The 23467-nt window shown below is 40.3% G+C and overlaps 1 protein-coding gene across 3 annotated transcripts in view; it reads left to right on the forward strand.

Moving 5' to 3' along the window:
* ATG10 (autophagy related 10) overlaps nt 1-17077 on the forward strand; it is a 277457-nt gene extending 260380 nt beyond the window's left edge. For 2 of the 3 annotated variants that reach the window (XM_060415984.1, XM_060415985.1), the window contains 2 exons: nt 8375-8472; nt 9111-17077. In XM_060415984.1, coding sequence (XP_060271967.1) covers nt 8375-8472; nt 9111-9354 — 342 coding nt within the window. In that variant the 3' untranslated portion in view covers nt 9355-17077. The remainder of the gene's footprint in view (nt 1-8374; nt 8473-9110) is intronic. The other variant, XM_027970494.3, reaches the window with a different exon arrangement.
* Nucleotides 17078-23467: the final 6390 nt, after the last annotated feature.

Here is a 23467-nt window from a genome sequence, read left to right on the forward strand (position 1 = left end):
AAAATTAATTTCCATCTGCATTTGAAAAGTAATTAGTGATTTGGTTAATTTACCAAAAGAGAAGCTGATTTGAGAAAGCATTGGGTGTTAACTGTAAATTGTTTAACCACATAATTAAATATAGTACTTTTAACATGTTGCTAGAAGAGTGGTCATGATTAATAATATACTTCAATGATTTATTTATCAACAAAAAGGACCTTTTTGCTTCTGTTGTTGTTGTTCAGTTGCTAACTCATGTCCGACTTTTTGTGACCCTGTGAACTGCAACACACCAGGCTTCCCTGTCCTTCACTGTCTCCCTGAGTTTGCTCAAACTCATGTCCATTGAGTCAGTGATGCCATCCAACTATCTCATCCTCTGTCGCCCCCTTCTCCTCTTTTTCTCAATCTTTTCTAGCATCAGGGTCTTTTCTAGTGACTTGGCTCTTCAAATCAGGTGGCCAAAGTATTGGAGCTTCAGCTTTAGCACCAGTGCTTCCAATGAATATTGACAATTGATTTCCTTTATGGCTGACTAGTTTGATCTCCTTGCTGTCCAAGGGACTCTCAAGAGTGGTGCTTTCTGACTGCACCACAGTTCGAAAGCATCAATTCTTTGCACTCAGCCTTCTTTGGGGTTCTAAATACTCTCAAAAACAATACCCTTCTAACATCCTAACACTAGAAATATAAATTAATACTGACTTAATCTGGCTAAAATAATAGTGATTTCATTCAATATAGTTCTATTCCCTCCCTTCCTTTGTGCTATTATTGTTACATATACTACATCTATGTATGTTATAAACCCAACGCTACAGTATTATAATTCTTGCTTATATAATCCTGTCTATTAAAGTAACTAAGAGAAGAAAAAATACATAGCTCACCTTTTATATTTACCATTCATGATGCTTTTTATTTTTTCCTGTGGATTTCAGTTATCCTCTGGTATTATTGCCTGAAGAACTTCCTTTAGTATAAGGTAAGTGAATTAGCAAGGGATTCTCTCAGTCTGTTCCTTTGGAATGTATTTATATTACCTTCATTTTTTTAAAGGACAGTTTTGCTGGATATGGAAATCTTGATTGACAGGTCTAGGGTTTTTCCCACTAAGACTTTGAATATGTCTTTCTGCTGCTGTCTGGACTGATGAGAAACCAGCCATTACTATATTTTTATTTCTCTTTATATGATGAATTATTACTTTCTTGCTACTTTTAAGATTTCCTCTTATCTTTGGCTTTCAGCCATTTAACTGTAATATGTCTAGGTGTGGATTTCTGTGTTTCTACTTAGGGTTTGCTGGTCTGCTTGTATCTGTAGATTAAATGTTTTTCATCAAAGTTAAGAACTTTTCAGCTAGTGTTTCTTCAAATATTTTCCTTGCCTCTTTCTCCTTTCCTTTTCAGACTCCTAATTCAGGTTTGTTAGTATGCTTGGTATTGTCCCACAGATCTCTGAGGATTTGTTCTTTCATCTTCATTTTTTTTCTTTCAAATTGTAGAATTTCTATTAATATATCTTCAAATTCATTAATTCTTTTTATTGCCATCTCATATCTACTATTGAGCCATCTAGTGAGTTATTTCTCTATTATACTTTACAACTCCAAAATTTTATTTGGTTATATTTATAGTTTGTGTTCCTTGATTGAGATTACTTATGTGCAGTCATTATTATAATTTTTTCCTTTTAACTCTGAACATGGTTTTCTTTAGTTCTTCATACATGTTTTAATAGCTGCTTTGAATTTTTTTAAATCCAATAATCAGGCCCACTCAGAGTCAGTTTTTATTAAAGGACTTTTTCTCCTTAGTGTGCATCTGTTTTGATTCTTTGATGCCTCATAAATTTCTCTGAGGGCTTCCCTGATAGCTCAGCAGGACATTTTAGATAATACAGAATAGCAATTCTGGATTCCAGTATTTTTCTCTGAGGGTTGCCTTTTTGTTGTTTTTGCTATTATTTTTGTCTGTTTGTTTTAGTAACTTTTATAGATTTTTTCTTCCGAATTTGCCTACTCTGTAAACGTGGCCATTGATGTCTCTATTTTGTCTTTCATTCTTAATGTTCATGTTCTTGCCTGGTTTCCATGAGGTCACCAGCTTGGTCTGCTTGCCTTCGTTAGCCAGTGATCAGACAGAGGTTGTGCTTATATACCTCAAGCCTACAAGGTTTCCCTCATTTATTCATGGCCGTGTATGTGGGCTGGGAGCCCATCCAAATTTCGTTGACGTTCAAGTCATCATTAGCGTTTACTTTTCGTCAGGCCTTCTTGTATCTCCCTTGCACATGTGCAAGTCACCCCTGCTGCAGCTCTGCTATTGGTTCTCTAGTCACTGGCTCCACTCCCACAAAAGCTCCCTGTTGATGGAGCCAGGTGGGGGGTGGAGCTGGTAGGGGAGGATTTCTGGGCAAGAAGGCTGCAGACTGTCTCTGTGTCTAACTTAACGTTCTTCCAGCTTTTCATGAATTTGAAAAGCTGTCAAAATTTTTATTTGCCTTTGGTTAATTTTCACATCCCAGAAATGATTGTTTTTTTACAATTTTGTCCTGTTTTATACCTGTTTTTCAAGATTTGTTGACCTCTATGTCATCCTGCTCTAGTTAGAAGTCCACTACTATTGTTATTTATTAATAAAACTTTTCTCAAAAGATTACAAAATATCCCTTTTTATAATTCCTGATGAGATCAAACATCTCCTTACCTGACTTTTTCAAACCAAAGCATCTTACCAAAACAATATAATTTTTATTTTTAAAATACTATTTAAACATTTTATTTTTAAACACATTCATTTAAATATATTTTGTCTAATTATACAAGTTCTTAATTATAGTAAAAGACAAAGTATTTCTTAGGTGGTCAAACCTGCATTAACAAACTATCCAGGCTGTTCTAAAAACCCTTCTAAGGCATAAAGTGAAAGTGTTAGTCACTTAGTCGTGTCCAACTCTTTGCTACCCCAGAGACTTAGCCCATCAGGCTCCGTTGTCTATGGAATTCTCCAGGCAATAATACTGGGGTGGGTAGCCATTCTCTTCTCTGGGGGATCTTCTCCACCCAGGGGTCAAACCCAGGTCTCCTACATTGCAGCCAGATTCTTTACCACCTGTGCTACCAGGAAGCAGCAAAGCATGAAAGTCCCTATTATCTAAAAAGGTGTTTTGCGCAAGCATTACTATGCATTTTATCAGCATATAACCTTAAATACTAATGTAACTGTTTTATGTGAGGAAAAATGAATATTAAAATGTTGTAGATTACTGAAGTGTTTTTGAAGTGTCTGAGCTATTATTTTAATTTAAATTCATTTAAATTATTTTCCATTAATTTGTCCTATCAATATATTGATAATTCTAGTGACTATATATACCACTGGGCTTCCCTGGTGGCTCAGATTGTAAAGAATCTGCGTATAATTCAGGAGACCTGGGTTCGATCCTTGGGTCAGGAAGTTCCCCTGGAGAAGGGAATGGCAACCCACTGCAGTATTCTTGCCTGGAGAATTCCATGGACAGAGGAGACTGGCAGGCTGCAGTCCATGGGGTCGCAAAGAGTTGGACACAACTGAGCAACTAACACATTAATATATTGATAATTCTAACTGCTATATATACATAGACTTTTTACTAATTCAGACTTTTCCTATCCTTGGTTATAATTAGTTATCATATGTTTCTAAACATTTAGATACTAGTCAGTGATGTTTTAACTATGCTGTGTAACTACATAGGAACTTTTTATTTTTAGATATTGAAATTGGACTTTGTTGTAGGGTATTATAAAAACATACTTGAGTCATACTATGGATGTCTAGGTGTTGTGATTCTTAGCTATTTAAATATCAATAAATTGAGTAGTAATAGCCAACTAAGTGCTTATTTTATGTTAGGCACTATTTTGAATGGTTTTCTGGCATTTTTTTCATTGAAGGATCACAGTCAATCTATGAGGTATATGCTGTCATTAGTCCCAGTTATCAGATAAGGAAACAGAGATATGAAATGATTAAGTGGTTTGCCTTAGCTCAATTTTTACTACAGATCCCAAGCCTGCTCTTATCTACTTGCTATATGGAATGAGCAATAGATGTGATTCAAGTCCAGGTCTTTACTAAGCAGCATCTAATGAGCAGAGCTGCAAGGTGACACGGGCCAACATCTGCTTAGAAAATGACCCTCTGAACTTTAACTGTTTCTGTATCTCTTGGAGATGTCTTATACACTGATATGGTTATTCTTTGGAGATCTTATAAAGGTTAGGCCACAGACCTATTATAAGGGAGAGGCAAGGTCTTGTCTATGTGATGAAGCCATGATTCATGACAGTTTCCAGCTCCTCAAGGAGACTGAACCATGAATGGTTAAGATTTTTGGAGGACACTCTTGCATAGTAATTGTGAGTGCTTCCATCCACCATGCAGGCCAGAAAGGGAGAGCCCAGCCAAGATCTCTTCCTAGTGTCCCCCATGCTTCAAATGCGCCTGTGAAAGTGAAAATCACTCAGTCATGTCTGACTCTTTGCGACCACGTGGACTATATAGTCCGTGGAATTCTCCAGGTCAGATTACTGGAGTGGGTACCTTTCCCTTCTCCAGGGGATCTTCCCAACCCAGGGATCAAACCCAGGTCTCCCACATTGTGGGCAGATTCTTTACCAGCTGAGCCACAAGGGAAGCCCAAGAATACTGGAGTAGGTAGCCTATTCCTTCTCCAATGGATCTTCCCGACCCAGGAATCGAACCAGGGTCTCCTGCATTGCAGGCGGATTCTTTACCAACTGAGCTATCAGGGAAGCCCTCAGATGGGCCTGAGAGCCTCAGTATTATAACACTCTGATCTTTTAGAGCCCTGTTGTTCTGTGTGTTTGTTACCCTTTCAGTATTCCCAGGCTTTCAGTAGAGTCTTGTTTGACTAGTCCATTCTACCTCAGCTACATGAAGCTTGGGCTCAAGTGTTTAAAGTTGGAGAGTTCCCCCATGGAGTGGCCATGATAATCAAGGGCTGCCAAGTGGGGAATGCATCCTGGAGTAGTGGAGACTGCATGATCAAGCTGACTCTCTGCTTTATGAGTGTTCCATGCAGCGCTATCCTGGAGGTCTAGGTTTCATTTTATTAAAGAAGGTAAACGTGTCTTCACAGATTTGGTTACAGCTCTTCATTTCTTCCATTGGTTACTATACAAGTAATCCAAGAAGAATTTAGACTAAATTTAGCCTTTTAAATCCTGGCTCTATAAACAGCAATTATTTTTAGTTCAGAATAATTCTAAAATTCTTTTGCATTTCCTCTGCACATTTCCTGTACTGATTTCCCTTTATGGTCTCTGCATTTGTCCAGTTTCTCTGCACAGTTGGATTTTTCTTGCCATCCTGATCTCTGTTTAAAGATCACCTCTTCAGTAAGGCCTTCCCTTTCACCAAATCTGAATTATTACCACCAAAGTTGTATTACCTTGCTTTGTTTTATTCATAGCATATATTATTATCTGGATTATCCTCTTTACTTATTTGTTCTATGTGTTTACTGGCTATCTCCTGCACTGGAACGTAAGTTCCATGGGGTGAGGGACTTGGTTTATCTTAGAGTGATCTCTGTAACTATTGATAGATCCAGAACTATTCCTGGTAGGTATGTAAGAGATGATCACTAGATATGTGATGAATTAATAAATATTAGTTTAAGGCCAGTAAGGGGAGCCAGAATCAAATTGGACATGAGGACTTGGTGATAAGCATAACATATCTGGGCTGTGGTCACAGTGTCAGGTTAGAAACAGGAATGAGGGGTAGGAGAGAGCAGGAGAGTGGGGGCTTGAGCTCTGTGTGTAAATCAGGACCCTGGGCAGAGATATCTGGAGGTGGCCCCTTTAAGGAGACATACTCATACTCCAGCCTACTTGCAATGAATAACTCAGCCCTGCCACACACACACACTCATCTCTCCACACCCAAGGTCACCCGTACATGTACCTCCTATTTATTGTGGATAGGTGTGTTCACTTGTGCACAGACATAGTGGAGGATGTAAGGTGTAATTCTTCCCATGGACAGCTCTGAGTTCAACTTCTCCTCGGACTGGCTGAGGAGAGAAGCAGCCAGGGGAAGAAGCCAGGCAGCCCTCAGTCCAAATCCAGCCTACGGGCTTGTTTTATTTGGCCCGCACCATATTTTTAACAAATGGTGCCAATATTTAAATTTAGGAGGTTTTACATAAAAATCTGGATGTCTAGGTTATTTTGACAAGTGGGAAGACCTGGCACAGCAAGCATGCATTCCACCTGGCACACATGGCCGGAGCAGAGTAACAAGGACAAGCTTGGCTGGGCGCACTCTCCAGGTCCACGTGGCCCTTGTTACTTGCTGGTGCATTTCACTGCCTTTCCCCTTCATGTCGCCTGCCTGGTCTTCATAGGTGGTTGTCTTAGTCTGTTTGGGCTGCTATAGCAAAATATCACATATCGGTTAGTTAATATACAACAATTCTCGAGGCTGATCTCAACCTGAGACCAGGTTGAGATCTCCAGCCCTCTATCATCAGGCCCTTTTCCAGCTTGCAGATTGCTCACTGTGTGCTTACATGGCAGAAGAGGATAGGCTAGCCTTCATCTCATCTTGAGGGCTCTTGACCCTCACTTGCATGACCTAAGCACTTCCCAAAGGCCCTACTTCCTCCTACCATTGCACATTAGGGTTTCAACATATGAATTTGTGGGACCCAAACATTCAGATCATAACAGTATTGGAATTTGTGGTCTCTGGCATAATGGCTAATGCACAATGTAAGCAACTGATAAATTTATCAATAAAAACTGTTTTCAGGTTGGTCAAATTTATGCATAGATCACTCACCACATAGCAACCATCTTGGGATCCCCATTGCTTACCAAATGATGTCTACATCCCTAGTCTGCTAGCAGTCCGACCTGTATCCTATATCCAATCATTCTCTTATAAAGGCAGTGGGGTTCTGTCTTATGGACTTGGAACTCATAGAAACAGCTCCATAATCTTGGGAGAGACAAAAGGAGAGACATAGATAAGCAGAGAAACTAAGGGAAAGAGAGAGACAGACAAGAGCAGTACAATTTAAATGAAAGTGTTAGTTGCTCAGTTGTGTCCAACTCTTTGCGACCCCATGGATCGTAGCCCACTAGGCTCCTTTGTCCATGGGGTTTCCTAGGCAAGAATACTGGAGTGGGTTGCCATTCCCTTCTCCAGAGGATCTTCCCAACCCAGAGATCGAACCTGGGTCTCCTGCATTGTAGGCAGATTCTTTACCATCTGAGCCACCAGGGAAGCCTACAGTTTAAATAGTGCCAGTCATTCCCCTCTTCCACCCTGTCCTTTACCCTGTCTACTCACTGGTCATGTGCCTGGATGCAGTTAGGCCTGAAAGAATTAACATGTTGGCAAAATTTAGGTAAGAAAATATGTGAGGACTTTCCTGGTGGTCCCATGGTTAAGAATATGCCTGCCAATTCAGGGGACATGGGTTTGATCTCTAGTACAGGAAGATTCTACATGTTGTGGGGCAGCTAAGCCTATGTGCCACAACTACTGAAGCCTGCGAGCTCTCAAGACTGTTCCACAAGAGAAGCCTGCAGTGACAAGCCTGCGCACTGAGATGAAGAGTAGCCCCCACTTGCCGCAACTAGAGAAAGACTGCGTGCAGCAATGAAGACTCAGTGCACTCAAAATACTCATTTAGAAAAGGAAGGAAAATATGCGAATAATTTTGCTTCCCTTACCACTGACTGTTGCTGAAGCTGAAACTCCAATACTTTGGCCACCTGATGCGAAGAACTGACATTTGAAAAGACCCTGATGCTGGGAAAGATTGAAGGTGGGAGGAGAAGGGGACGACAGAGGATGAGATGGTTGGATGGCATCACTGACTCAATGGATATGAGTTTGAGTAAACTCTGGGAGTTGGGGATGGACAGGGAGGCCTGGCGTGCTGCAGTACATGGGGTCACAAAGAGTCGAACATGACTGAGTGACTGAACTGAACTGAACCATTGACAAACAGGTGAATGAAATGCATTGTTCAAATGGTCAGACTTGAGTTAAAGCTGAAGAATAATTATAGGCCAAAGGAAATACCAGCTAAAGAACGAGATAAAATGTATCTGCAGTTTGTATTGAGTGCCATCCTCTATCAGTAAATAATTTCTTCTCACCAACCTTTTTCTCATGTTTGCATTATGAATTATATTTTAAACTAGGAATCGATCTATATCCTAATTTAATAATTTGAAATTTATTTTTTAATAATTTGAAATTTAAAACAAACTTTTATCTTAAAGGAGTAGACCTGAGTATGGATTTTAACTTTTTCAAAGTAATTCATGCCAGCAATCCTGGGCCAACTCTGATTCTTCCAGGAGCATCCGATACTTGGACAACCCTTTTTTGTACTTCATCCCTGCAAGACGAGTGAATTCTTGATTCCTGTGTTAAAGAATTCTCGAAAAATCAATAGGTAAGAAATACCATCAAGACACATTGGCTTCAGTCTTATTTTAAAAGTATAAATCCTTTTATGTGATTCTAAAAGCTAAACTAAAAAAGAGATATTCTTTGTAATAATAATAATGGCTAACATTTATTGAATTTTTTTTACTGTGTTCTAGGCATTATTCTAAGTATTTCAGATATATTAATGCACTGGATTTCTATAACACCCCTGTGAGCTAAGTGCTATTATTTTACCTGGTTTACAGAGGAGGAGGCTAATGCACAGAGGGCCTAAATAACCAAGGTCACATATCTTGTTGAGCATACCCCAGGCACTCTTGCCTCCGAGCCACACTCTTCACCACTGCTCTCTGCTACCTTAGCTAATGCTGTCAGATGGGTCAAACTAGAATCATTGAGGAAAGTCAAGAGCATCAGTGCCTTGACCCTCCCTCCCTTAAGCTGCTCTAGTAGGGGCTCCTCAGCCTCTTTGGCCCCCAAGTCCCTGTCTAGCAACAGATTGGCATTTGGAAATGCTGAGATTCCAAGTGACCAGTGCACATCTTTGAAGAAAGCCTAATTTCTCTGATTGTTGGTAAATGATTTTCTACTACTCAAACAACCACAGTGGAAACAGTTTTCTGTGTTTCACTTACTTCCCAGGAATGTCAACTACATCACGTCGTGGCTGAGCATGGTAGGGCCAGCTGTCGGGCTGAATCTTCCTCTGAGTTACGCCACAGCAGCCTCTCAGGAGGAAGGCAATGTCAGTGGACAAGGTAAAAAGAGAAGCCTGCACTCCACGTTTCCTGTTGCAGAGATCCTGGGTCTCTTTTGCATTTGGCTGTGTCCCCCCTGCTGGACCCAGCATTTTCTAAGTCTGCTTTCACCTCTGACGGGACACTGATTTGTCTGTTTTGTTTTCCAGACAACCAGCGTCCACTCATTTAGGAAGCTCTTGCCTTTCCTGTAGTAACACTCACCCAACCACAGAGCTGAGTGGTTTTATTTTAGAATTGATATTCTTGAAACAAGTCTTTACTGCTCAGTTAACCTTCTTTCATTTTCTTGGCTTTTGTTTTGTTCTTCAGATTCTTCTATTGAGCAAAAAAGCTTAGAAGAACACTGAGAGTTTATGCGGCCGGCCCTGGTTTTAATGGGGCCAGTATGGTATGAGATTTCAGCTCACTGAGATTCTGACGTGGATTTTTTTGCCCTTGGAAGTAAATGTCTGCAGCAACTGATATGCTCTATGTTTAGAAGAAACACGGCAAAGACACAAATTACTAAAAATAGCAAAAAAGAGCTCTAGCTTGGTAACAGAAACAATGACATCATCAGGGCACTTCCAGGTTCTTCTGTCATGTCTCTGAGGCTCGTTCTCTTGATCTTTGATTTGAGGATAACAAGATAACCTCACAAGGTTGCTGTGAGGAACACATGAGAGCCTCAGTGTGTGAGAAAGTATGGGAAAGTATTAAGCAAATATTCATTAAATGGTCACCTTTCTTATACTTGATTGTCATTCACTAGTCTGTCAATAAGTTTAATAGTAAGGTATTAAGATGAACCATGGAAAGTTTGGTTTGGGGTTGCTGTTTCGTTTTTCATTTTAACTTGCTAAGGTCTTAAACCAAGAGAAAAACATAATCACCTCTTTAGAGCAACTAGATTAGTGCCTGTCAGTGAGGGACGCACTTTAGAGTCATTTGAGGATCCTTCTCAACTATAGGCACTGGCCACCTGCTGGAACTGCCCCTCCGGGTGATTCTGAGGTACCTGCTCCTAAAGAAGTTCTGCTCTGGATGTAACTTTTGAGCTGCATTTATTTATATTGTTTTGGTCTCCCAATAGGCCTTTTCCAGTTCTGGGCACATAACTGGACTTCAGGCTAGACTTACTTCCTAACACTGTCCAGGTCTCACCCAAGAGACTGGCTAGCAAGGCATCTAGGAGGCACCTGGAAAGGCAGCCCACTTGCAGGGAGCAGTTAGCATGACGGGATTATCTGCTGGCGAATCACAGAAGGCCCTGCCATCCCTGTTATTCTCTAGGTTAAGGGCTGCACTCTCAGGCAGGGAGCAAAAGTAGAGAAGGGGTTAATTCAAATTGCTGGAAAAGCTAAAAGTAAATTTTAAAATGCTGAGCTGCACATATTCATGCTGGTATGAGAGCCTGCTTACATGCTTGCTGGGCATTTTGGTATTTACCACTTAACATCTTTTCAACTTCTGCAAGGGATTTTTCCTCCCCACTCTCCCTAATGTAAACACAGATTTCTTAGCAAGTCATTTCTCAAGCCATGTCATTTCTGGGATTAAAAAAAAAAATGTAATAATGTGTCATGTGGATGATGTACTCATCTGGAAATATTAGTTGTCCTTTGTGAACAGATTCTGAGGTGATAGTAGTCTGTCAGCTTGGGAGCAATGTGTAGTTTCTTTTTTTGTTTTTAATTTAAAATGTTTTTTCTCTGATTGATAAAGATCTGAAAATTCATCACTGGTAGAAAAAAGTTCTGAAGAGCTCCTCTAAGGTTGTGGAGACCACCCTCCTCAGTTAGGTCCTTCTCCTCAAGCAGTTCTATTTCTTTTCAGAATTTTTTTCACTTAAACTTTTAATTTTTGGTTGATAAAAATTTCCTTTTTTAAAAGAATGCGGTAAAATAACAGACTGTTATCCCAACAGTCATAAAATTAGAAAAATGTTTTGTCAAAGTAATAGTTCTTTCTCTGTAATATGAGAATTTCTTCCCTAAGGGCTTCCTGTCCAGCTAATATGAAGGCAGAGCTCCTTGTCAGCAACAAGACTGGTTACAGCTGCTGCAAGCCAGTCTCCTAAACTCCACTTCTGTGTGATCTTAGTAAACCCCTTTCACCTCTCTGATCCTCACATTCTTCATCTGCACCATGAGGAAGCTCAGCCATGTGACTTGTGAGGCCCACCCAACTCTTGGGTCTGTGAAACTGGGAGAATTCTAGAGAGCTGAATGGTGAGGTTGGTTTGCTACTAGCTGCATTGCTTGAGCTAATTGTCTTAATCTCTTTTAGTCTGTTACCACTTCTTTTTTAAAGTCCATGGTATCAACCCCACTCACCTAACAAGGGCACAGAGATCAAAATGGTAAGTATGTCTAATGTGCTTTGTAACCAACACAGTGCCTTGTGGAGTCATGTGAAGAGGGGATAATCAGCCTATTGAGGCATCATACCTGCTCCCTCCCACCTCAGTTCTGGCCTGACTCCTTCCCAGGCAGGTGATCAGGCACGCCTTCTCTGCCCATAGCCTATCTGACTATTACTTATGCTGGTTCCCACCTGGAAGTGCTTCCTTCCCCATGTTTCTACCCGATTCTCAACCTGCTCCATGTGATTCACTCTTTACAAAACCATCTCTGACCCCACAAGCCCCCACTGGGGGACTTCCTCCTTTGCTATCACTGTACTTAGTCACAGAAGCATGTAATTGTCTCCTTTTCACTCTGATTTGATGGATAGTGGCTAACTTACTGAGCCAATTTTGGGGGGTATGTTGTACAATGGCACGCACAGAAGAGTTGCTATCTGCCCTGTAAGTGATCCAGGGCCTGCTGTCAGTCTGGGGATCCGAGTAGGTGGGGTTTTTCTTTGAGTGACCATTGAAGGGCAAGAGGCTGTGCTGATTATCAGGTACTAGCCTACAAGCTACAGATTACAAAAAAAAAAAAAAGAAAAGAAACTACCACGCTGCATCCAAAATGTGTAAGGTAAAGAGGAAAAAAAAATCAGAAGTGGGTTTTTGCATCCATTTCTCCCTGGATAGGTATAGTTTTTCTTAATACTCTCAGTATATTAGGAAATGGAGAGCTGCTAGCTTTTACATAATTCAGAGAGTTGATACTCCAGTGAGTTGGAGTTTTGAGGGGATTGAAATTTCAGAGTAAGAATATGCAGATATTTGCTTGGGCAGATACTTACTGAGTTCCTCGTATGTGCTGAGCCCTAGGCTAGGTGGCAGGGTAGCAGATGGAGAGCCTTGACTTGGCTCATACAAATGCCCAGTCCAGTGGGGAAGACAAACAAGAGGAAGACACAGGGATGGCAGGACGTGTGCTGTGGCAGAGGTGTGGAAAGCAAGCATCAGGAAGATTCGCAGAAAAAAAATATGAGTAGAGTTGTGAAAAACTTACTATTTAGCCAGGTCAAGAATGGAAGAAAGAAAGACCTTGAAGGTACGTGTGGGGAAGTGGTAAAGAGAGACCTGGCAAGCAGGACTGGGGCCAGGTCTGGAGGAGCCTTTATTGACACACCGATGATTTGTATTTGACCTGAGAACCACAAAGAGCTGCTGAGGGAATTCAAGTAGAGCAGTTAAAGTAATCACATTTGTATTTTAAAAAGAACTTGTATTTTTTAAATGACTAATCACACGTACACTTTGTCCGATTTTTCACCAGCAGGTACTGGCCCACAGACTTTAGAAGATATAAGAGTGTGGAAAGGGCTAGGAATATGTCAAGGATGATCTTTGATTTTTGCCTAACACCTTTCAAAGCAAAACCTGCCAGTATCCTGAAAAGTTTGAGTTCTGACTTACTGTGTTACTGGGGGCAAGTCACTGCACCTCTCAGAGCCTCTGCTTCCTAACATATGAAATGGAAAGAAGGGTATTAGATCAAGTAAAACCAGTTTATTGGTTAATGACCAGTATTTTTTATGAAGCAGAATATCTCAAGGAAAAGCAGTCCCTGTGTTCCCTTTACTGTCACAATACTATCAGACTCACAGCACATCTGACACCAGATGTGGGTTTTCCACACATCGGACACATCTGCAACACCAGCTAGGTGTTCTCCAGTTCAGTTCAGTTCTCATAGCGTCTGCCTTAGGTTAGTAACGGCTCCTCCAGGTTAAATGCTCAGTCCCACAAAACTGCCCGCTTGAGACACTTGCAGGTCCCAGATTGTCACCCATATTTCTAACTGGGCAGCTGTAAGTCAAGGTTTCCAGGACTTCCTCCTTGGGTTTCAGTAATTTGCTGTAATGACTCACAGTGCTCAGGGAAACACTTGTGCTTATCAGTTTGTTATATAACAAAACATGATAAAGGATACAGATGAAGAGCTGCTCAGGTGAGGTCCAGCAGGATTCTAAGGGTAGAATTCCTTTTCCCATGGAGTTGGGGTGCACCACCCTCTTGCCATATATAGATGTGTTCACCAACCTGGAAGCTCTTTGAACCATGAACTTTTGGCATTTTTGTGGAGGCTACATAAGCATGATCAATCATTAACTCCACTTCTAGCCCTTCTCCCTTTCCCAGATGATGGAGGATGGGGCTGAAAGTTCCAAGCTTTTAATTATGGCTTGGTCTTCCTGGTAATCAGGAAGCTCCCTTCCTGAAGCTATTCAACCAAGAGTCAACCATTAGCACAAAGCCATTCCTATCACCTAGGAAATTCCAAGGCATTTAGGAGCTCTGTGTCAGGAACTGGGGCAGAGACCAAATATTGGGACAAAAGATGCTCTTCAAGCTTTTACCACTTGGGAGACTTCAAGAATTTTTGGAGATCTGTCCCAGGATCCTGGGGGCAGAGACTAATATATATTTTCTATTATTTCACAAATACATGGAGAAAAAGTACGTTGCACACAGCGAGGGTATCATTGTTTTGTGAAACTTTGATTTCAACTAGATGCTAGAAAATCTGTGCGCGCGTGTGTGTGTGTGTGTGTGTGTGTGTGTGCGCGCGCTGGTTTTGATGTAGCTGTAACTCCAGGGAGCAGACTGAAGATTTTATTTGAAAATTTGTGGACAAATAAGCTCCCTTCTAATTATAAGACCTCTGCTTCCCTTCTTATACTGCTGACCTGTAAGTTGCTAAAAGTTGTTTTAGAAGGTATAATAAATACTAACTGTTAGCTTGCCCATGGCACTGGGCTATGATGCCATGGGCACTACTTTGATATGCACATAGGTTCCTGAAGGGTCCCTTATAGATTTTTATAGGATTTGTCTGTAAAAGTGCTTTTGCATTTTTAAATCTTAAATTTCATAGTGTGTTCTTTAAAGCAGTTCTGTAAAGCTCTTGTTTTTTTAATCTGACTTTTGTTTTGTCACTTTCATGCACTGGAGAAGGAAACGGCACCCACCCCAGTGTTCTCACTGGAGAATCCCAGGGACGGGGAGCCTGGTGGGCTGCCATCTATGGGGTCCGACGACTGAAGCGACTTAGCAGTTTGTGTTGTCAATAGCGACATCTAGTGATAAAAGAGCCCTATTGCAAATACCTTCTATTCTAGACAGAACTGAAAAATGATTTTAGAGATCAGGAAGTCCCATTTTGTAAATTACTAACGCAAACTAGAAACGCACGTGTATTTGTACATTCATATAAACTTTACATGAAAATAAATAAAATCTGTGGCTAGGTGGTGATTTCTTGGGTTACTTTAAAGCTTTTCAAATACCCAGAAGTCTCATAGTTACAACTATGAGGCAGAAATTAAAGCAGGCTTAACAGAACATCATAGTTCAGTATATTTACAGTGTTTGGTGCATTGGTATTTACATGTGCCTGCCAGATCTTCAGGGTTTAGTATGGTGGCGGTGGTTGTTTAGTCCTGATGGGATTTCCCAGGCAAGAACACAGGAGTGGGTTGCCATTTCCTTCTCCAGGGAATGTTGCCAACCGAGGGATCGAACCCACAGCTTCTGCCACGTCTCCTGCATTGTCATAGGATTCCTTACCCCTGAGCCACTGGAGAAGCCCTAGTATGGTGCATGCGTGCTAAGTCACTTTACGTCTAACTCTTTGCACCCCTATAGACTGTAGCCCACCGGGCTCCTCTGTCCATGGGGATTCTCCAGGCAAGAATACTGGAGTGGGTTGCCATTTCCTACTCCACGGGAATCTTCCCAACCCAGGGATCGAACCACATCTCCTGCATTGCAGGCAGGTTCTTTACCACCTGAGCCCATCAGGAAAGCCCATAATACTCAATAAATATTTGTAGAATGGTTGTGTATGTGGGTGATCACTGTGCCCGGGGGAAGCTTCCCGTGGCCTCCTTTGTGCAGACACTGAGGACTGGATCTGCTTTGCTCCTGGGAACTACTACCCACTCTATCCTTTGAGGTTTCTTTCCCTTGTTATCAGCAGCAGAGTGGGATGAGGTTTTTGCAGCCCTTTCCTTCAGCAGATTCAGAGAGATTCAGAGAGCAGATTCTACCCAAGCCCTTTCCTGAATGTTTTATCTTGTTTTTGTTTTTTTAAAACAAATTCACTCCTTGGGGCGGGTGTTGCAAGGCACATGGGATCTTAGCTCCCCAATCAGGGATTGAACCCACACTCCCTGCATTGGAAGGTGAAGTCTTAACTGCTGGGCCACTCAAGAAGTCCCCCTTTCCTGCATATTGATAGGGAGATGGTTAAATAAAATGTGATAGTGTACAGTGGGGCTTCTCAGGTGGCACTAGGGGTAAAGAACCCGCCTGCCAATACAGGAGATGTAAGAGACACAGGTTCAATCCTGGATCAGGAATATCCCCTGGAGGAGAGCATGGCAACCCAGTATCCTTACCTGGAGAATTCCACGGGCAGGAGAGCCTGGCAGGCCACAGTCCATTGAGTCCTAAAGAGGAGCCTGGCAAGCTACAATCCATAGGGTCCCAAAGAGCTGGACACAACTGAGCGACTTAGCACACACATACAGTTTACAGTAGTTAAGTAGAGTGAATTCATCTCCATGTATCAAAATAGGCAATTTCCATGGATTGTTGCATTAAAACAGAAGACGAAAAGTAGACGCTAACTAGGCATGCAACTTAACACTATATCAAAAATACACTAACACCACACATGTTCTGTAGTACATATACAGTCTGTGTATCTAAAAACATTAAAATGGTCTAGAAGGACACACACCAAACTTGTAAGAGGGGTACCTCAGAGGTCTGGAGAGTGGGAACTTGGATTGGAAATGATCAAAGAAGACCTGGGCTCTTTTTGTATTGCAGTGGACACTTATGTATCCAGAGAATGCAAAACTAAACATCCATGAAAAAAAAAAATTTAGTTTTTATGGATAATTTGGAAGTTGCAGAAAAATTTGAAGGAGAAAATTTAAAACATACTTGTGTTTATCACCCAGGGATATTACAATTAAAATATTGAAATATTTTCTTGCACTAAACATATTTAGTTATCATTCTGTATATGGTTTTATATCTAGATTTCTCCCACTTATCATTTCATGTGCAGCATTTTCCCCATGTCATTTAATGTTCTTTGAAAAAAACAAATGACTAGCATTTCTTTCATATCAAAATATGACAAATAATTTTAGGGCTTTTAGGTTGTTCCTTATTCTTCACTGTTTATTTAAATTGCGTTCATTGAGCACTTATTTCCTGAATGGTCAGGACCTCTGCTAGGGTTACAGTGTTCAGTAGGGCATCCCAAGCTTCCCCTCCCCTCCAGAGCTTCCAAATGTAAGGAAGATATGTGTGTAGAAATAGCTGCTCATATTGTTTCTTTGGGTTACACTGTTACTAAGGGAATGAAGGGACCAAAAAGTGTGGTATCTCTTAAGGTTTTTGATTCACATTGTTACTCTGTTTTACCAGTAAAGTGAAAGTGAAGTCGCTCAGTCTTGTCTGACTCTTTGTGACCCCATGGACTGTAGCCTACCAGGCAAGAAATTCCTCCATCCTTGGAATTTTCCAGGCAAGAATACTGGAGTGGTTGCTGTTTCTTCTCCAGGGGATCTTCCTGATCCAGGGATCGAACCCAGGTCTTCCGCATTGCAGGCAGACGCTTTACCTTCTGAGTGGTAGGGAAGCCTAATAAGGCTATACCAATTTACATTCTCCAAAGCAGTCTGTGTTTTACCATTTCCTAAAATCTTTGAAAATGATTTTAGTTTACTGTGCTTTTTATTATTGAACCGATCATTTTTCTCCACTAGCCTTGCTATGCGTGGATTCTCAGCTTTGTTTCTTCCTGATGTATCCTGTGTTTCTCAGCGCTGCCAGGGTTAGTTTCCCACTTCTGTACTGTCCATGTGATTGTTCCACATCTTCATTTTGCCCCTATCAGAGCTGACTGTACTGGCTCTAGTACAACCAGAGAGTGCAGCAATTAAACAGTTAGGATGCGTATGTGATTAAAAAAAATTTTATTATGGGAAATTTCATCCATACCCAAAAGTAAAGAAGATATTACAATGAATTTTAACATACCTATCAATCAGAATCAGCAATTACTGAGATTTGCCCCATTTGCTTCATTTAACCCTTTAAAAAAATTTTATATTTGCTCAAATATTTAAAGCAAACACAGATGTTGTGTCAATTTTTTTTTTAACTGCACATTTTTTATTTGATCTGTCAAGTTTTACATCAGTCTTAGGTGCTGAAGTGCCTTTGGGTCTTTGGTCCTCTGCTTTTATTCCGGGGGTCTTCTTTTTTTTCTTTTGGTCATGCTGTACGGCATGTAGGATCTTAGTTAACTTGACCAGGGATCGAACCCAGGCCCCCTGAACTGGCAGTGCAGAGTCTTAACCACTGGAACATCAGGTAAGTCCTAATACTCTCTGATTCTGCATTTACCAGTGACATTGAGTAACCTTCATTTAAAATGACTCACTGCTCCCTGCTTACATTAGCTGATGCCATCAGAGCTAATATGAAATGTGCAGGTCGCAGGGTGTGCAGCCTGGGTCGTGCATCCACAGATCCTACCCATACTGGGGACATTCCATAAATCATGTCAGACCACAGGCAACCTCTCACAACTGTTCTCAGCTGTGAGTAAACTGAAAATTACGTAACAATTGCTATAAAGCTTAAACAGTAGTTGGTTTCTTGGGAATAAACCACTTCAAAAATCTGAAAAAGTGTATAGACCTCCTTTTCAGAAAAATATTTATTTGTGGGTGTATACGTATATATGTATGCATACGCACATGTACATATTTATATCAGAAAATTCTGCATACAGCTTCAGGAGATTTCTAGACCCTCTGAAATCTAATCCAAGATCAAGAATCTTGGTCAATAAATGTCATTCACAATTGCTTTCTTCTGTTACACACACACACACACACCCCTGTGTTATGTCATGGGCAGGAAGAAGGGTAATGTGACAAGGAGGAAAAAACTACCTAATTATAAACATAAGAAAATGTGTAAAATATAGAATGAACACAGTCAACTATTGTATATACTGGAACTGAAATTCTAAGGAAATACTTGAAATCTGTTGGGAACCAAAGGAGAGGCAGTGTGGTCCAATTTACCTGCAAACTCACACAAAAACAGAATACCAGAAGCTGTCAGGCTACATAGAAACAACAGGCTCAGTTGCTCATCGTGTCTGACTCTTTGTGACCCCATGGACTGTAGCCCGCCAGGCTCCTTTGTCCATGGATTTTCCAGGCAAGAATTGGGTTGCCTGCAGTGGCCTGCCATTTCCTTCTCCAGAGATGACAAATCTTCTCATAAACTGGATAAACAAATTCACAAAGCTGGTGAGGGGGAGAAAGATGGGACAAAACATCTATTTCACATCATTTCCAAAGCCGGTGTTAATGGACAAAATGTGTTTCAACAAGAAAGACTTCCCTCAACTGTTCTCAGGTGTGATTGGCATAAAAAAATATTACTTAGAATGTGGCTCACTCTCCCACTATTGTACAGTTTTAACCATTTGCTGGTTGATAAAGAGGTACAGAAGCATTATATTTATCAGCAGCTAGACTCAACTGAAAAAATGGGTATGCTCAGCGTGTCCTACACTTTTAACCCAGCTAGGTAATATGACCCATTGTTCTGCCGCCAGTTAACTCCAGTGAAAGAGGTTTAGAAAGCTAAACAAATGAAAACTCCTACACTGTGAGTAGATCAGACAATTCGTGTTGATAATTTATTACTACAAGTTAGCAGATTGCTGGTAGGAATCTGTGGAGGAAGCTGGCACTTCTGACTGGAGGGTCTATCTGAAGAGTGATCTGGGGCCACAGTTTTGTCCTCTCCCTCCTACAGGAGGAGCTCTCCTTAGCGTCCGAATTGCTCTTTGAAAGCTTCAGGTCCTCTGGGAAGCAGGGGAGATCAGTGACGCTCGACAGGCCTGGCTCAAGCTCTAAGGGCTGTGTGGGTGTGGCTTCCTCATTTTGAAGACACACACCACACACTGAAGGCTTAAGTGACAGTCTGAATGAAATGGCAACTGTTTGTGTGCTTATTTGGAAATACTGGTTATCTGTCACTCCTGGAAAAAAGTGAAAGTGTTACTGGGTTCCTTCAAATGATCACTGTAAAAATGATTTTCCCCATGAGACAATGTATGCTAAAAACATTTAATTGTTAGATGTTTTAATACTTTGCTTGAAAACTCCTGTGGTGACATTACCATGACAATACGCTTTAAAAAGTCCACTTCTTTTCCTCACATACTAATAAACATAATGTCATTTTACCAAATAATATGGATAGAAATTGTGCTAGAAACTAAGAATGCTTAGTACAACCTGCCAAGTCTATCCATCCCCTCAAGTATAATATAATAAGAATTGTGAGTTAATACTTGCAAGATCCATTTAAACAGATTTTATAGGTTTGAATAAAGATTATACATGTAGCTGTTAGTGAATTTTATTATAATATGGTAATTTATGATCTTAGTCTCTTTTCTCAACTTTATGTAAAACCAATAAAGAAATGTTAGCTACTTTGACAATCTTGAAACAGAATCCAAGAATGTTACCCACAGCGTGATTAACCTTGAATGAAACACAGAAAATTCATATATAGACACACATTCAAATTTTCATAGCCATCAATTTAGAACTGTCTCTCAGCTCTATCAAAAAATAAAAGGAAAAAAAAAAAAACGTATGTTTCAGTATTATTTCCCTAATACAGTTTAAATTTTTTTTGAAGACCATCAGTAACTGGTGTTTCAACATTTCCATATAAACACAGTTTATATGGAAATATAAGACCATAAACTGTCTCTCAACTCTATCAAAAAATAAAAGGAAAAAAACTTATGTCTCTCAACTCTATCAAAAAATAAAAGGAAAAAAACTTATGTTTCAAGTATTATTTCCCTAATACAGTTTAAATTTTGTTTGAAGACTACCAGTTGAAACACCATATAAACACACATAGTATGACACAGTTACCAGCTGTGTCATACTATCCCCTTCCTTTCATAAGGTATACAACAAAAACTCTTATTAAATACCTGGTATACATTTATTCCACAATTTGCTAAGCAGCCACCTGTAAGGTAGTCTTTATTTTTTTGCTATAAGGTGCATCTCCAATAGGAACATCTTAAAGGATAGACTGTTTCTGGTTTCAACTATGCTGATTACTTGGACAAAATGTTTCAAAAATACTTAAAAGCTATCTTTTTTGGGCTTCTGACTTATGAGGTGGCTGAAATACAGCAGTGGTATCCCCATAAGTGAGGAAAGCACCCTTGGCTTTATAAAGAATGCTTGACAGCTTGTCAATAAGACAAGTTTTCCTAGAAAACTGTAAAGATTGTTTCCCAGAAGACCAAGGGTATTTGTACAGTCTAACAAATGCCTTAGGGACTCTGATGTCCTGGATTTGGGAACCACAGGATTACATGGTCTCCAGATTCTTTTTCCATTAACAATTTCTGATTTGTTTGGAGTTTGCTAAGCAAATATAAGGGGTAACAAAAATTAAATAATTATTCACAATTTTTAAACCTCTTAATTTGTAACTAAGAATCACAAGAAGTTACAAAAAGAATAGTTTGTATACTTCACCCAAATTTGGCATAATAGCATATTTGATAACCAAGGGTATATTCTCAAAACCAGTAAAATTGACATTCAGTTCAGTTCAGTTCAGTCGCTCAGTCATGTCTGACTCTTTGCGACCCCATGAATCGCAGCACGCCAGGCCTCCCTGTCCATCACCAACTCCCAGAGTTCACTCAGACTCATGTCCATCGAGTCAGTGATCCCATGCAGCCATCTCATCCTCTGTCATCCCCTTCTCCTCCTGCCCCCAATCCCTCCCAGCATCAGAGTCTTTTCCAATGAGTCAACTCTTTGCATGAGGTGGCCAAAGTATTGGAGTTTCAGCTTCAGCATCATTCCTTCCAAAGAAATCCCACGGTTGATCTCCTTCAGAATGGACTGGTTGGATCTCCTTGCAGTCCAAGGGACTCTCAAGAGTCTTCTCCAACACCACACTTCAAAAGCATCAATTCTTCGGTGCTCAGCCTTCTTCACAGCCCAACTCTCACATCCACACATGACTACTGGAAAAACCATAGCCTTGACTAGATGGACCTTAGTCGGCAAAGTAATGTCTCTGCTTTTGAATATGCTATCTAGGTTGGTCATAACTTTTCTTCCGAGGAGTAAGCGTCTTTTAATTTCATGGCTGCAGTCACCATCTGCAGTGATTTTGGAGCGCCAAAAAAATAAGTCTGACACTATTTCCACTGTTTCTCCATTTCCCATGAAGTGATGGGACCGGATGCCATGATCTTCGTTTTCTGAATGTTGAGCTTTAAGCTAACTTTTTCACTCTCCTCTTTTACTTCCATCAAGAGGCTTTCTAGTTCCTCTTCACTTTCTGCCATAAGGGTGGTGTCATCTGCATATCTGAGGTTATTGATATTTCTCCTGGCAATCTTGATTCCAGCTTGTGTTTCTTCCAGTCCAGCGTTTCTCATGATGTACTCTGCATAGAAGTTAAATAAGCAGGGTGACAATATACAGCCTTGGCGTACTCCTTTTCCTATTTGGAACCAGTCTGTTGTTCCATGTCCAGTTCTAACTTGCTTCCTGGCCTGCATATGGATTTCTCAAGAGGCAGGTCAGGTGGTCTGGTGACATTACAATAGTCTTAACTACAGAACTTAACTTGCATTTCATCAATTTTTATATATACTTTTGGGGGACTATGAAATTCCATCCCACGTATTGATTTGTGTGAACACCTCCACAATCAGGACACAGAGCTGTTCCATCAACACACACACACACTGCCTTTTGCCACCCTTTATAGTTTGACTCTACCCCCATCATTCATCCATGGCAACCACCCATGTCTTATTGCTGTAATTTTGTCATTTCAAGAAGTTTATATCAATGAAATGATACAAAATGTATGTAACCCTTTGAGACTGGCTTTTTGTACTTAGCATACCACTAGATTCAAAGAAGTTGTTGCATGTGACATGTCTTATGACCGAGTAGCATTCATTTATGGATATAGCCAGTTGATTTGCCCACTGAAGGGCTTAGTATTTAGTATTTGGCTATCACAAATACAGTTGCCACGAACATGTGTACACAAGATTTGTGTGGGCAGGCATTTCATTTCTATGTAATAACTACCCAGGAGTGCAATTGCTGGATCCTAATTATATGTTAACTTTATACAATTTCAGAGTCCTACCAACAATCCAGTTGCTCACCAGTCCTTGGTATTTTTTTTACTTTAGACATTTGGTATTTATATTCTGATATCTCATATTTTTAATTTGCATTTTCTAATGGCAGATGATATTAATCATCTTTTCATGTGCTTGTCATCTCTTCAGTGAAGTGTTTGTTCATTCATCCATTTTGCAATAGGGTTGTTTTCTTACTTTGAGATTAGCAAGTTCTTCATATATTTTGGATACAAGTCTTTCATTGGGTATATGATTTGCAAATATTTTTTCCCAGGCTATAGTTTCTTTTCATCCTTTTAACCAGGTATTTCACAGAACAGAATATTTTAATTTTGATGAAGACCAAATTATGCTTTCTTCTTCTGGAATGTGCTTTTGGTATAATGTTGTACAACTCTTCACCTAAGTGTGTCATGAAACTGTTCTGCCTTCTAAAGTCTTTATAGCTTTCTTATATTCAGATATGTGATCCATTTTGAGTTAATTTTTGTATAAGGTGGGAAATTTAGGTTTAAGTCCACTTTCTTGCTAATCAAAGTCCACCACTCATATACTGAAAATACTATCTGTCCACCACTAAAGTGCT

Source organism: Ovis aries, chromosome 5, assembly GCF_016772045.2.
Source record: "Ovis aries strain OAR_USU_Benz2616 breed Rambouillet chromosome 5, ARS-UI_Ramb_v3.0, whole genome shotgun sequence".
In the NCBI taxonomy this organism is placed as follows: domain Eukaryota; kingdom Metazoa; phylum Chordata; class Mammalia; order Artiodactyla; family Bovidae; genus Ovis; species Ovis aries.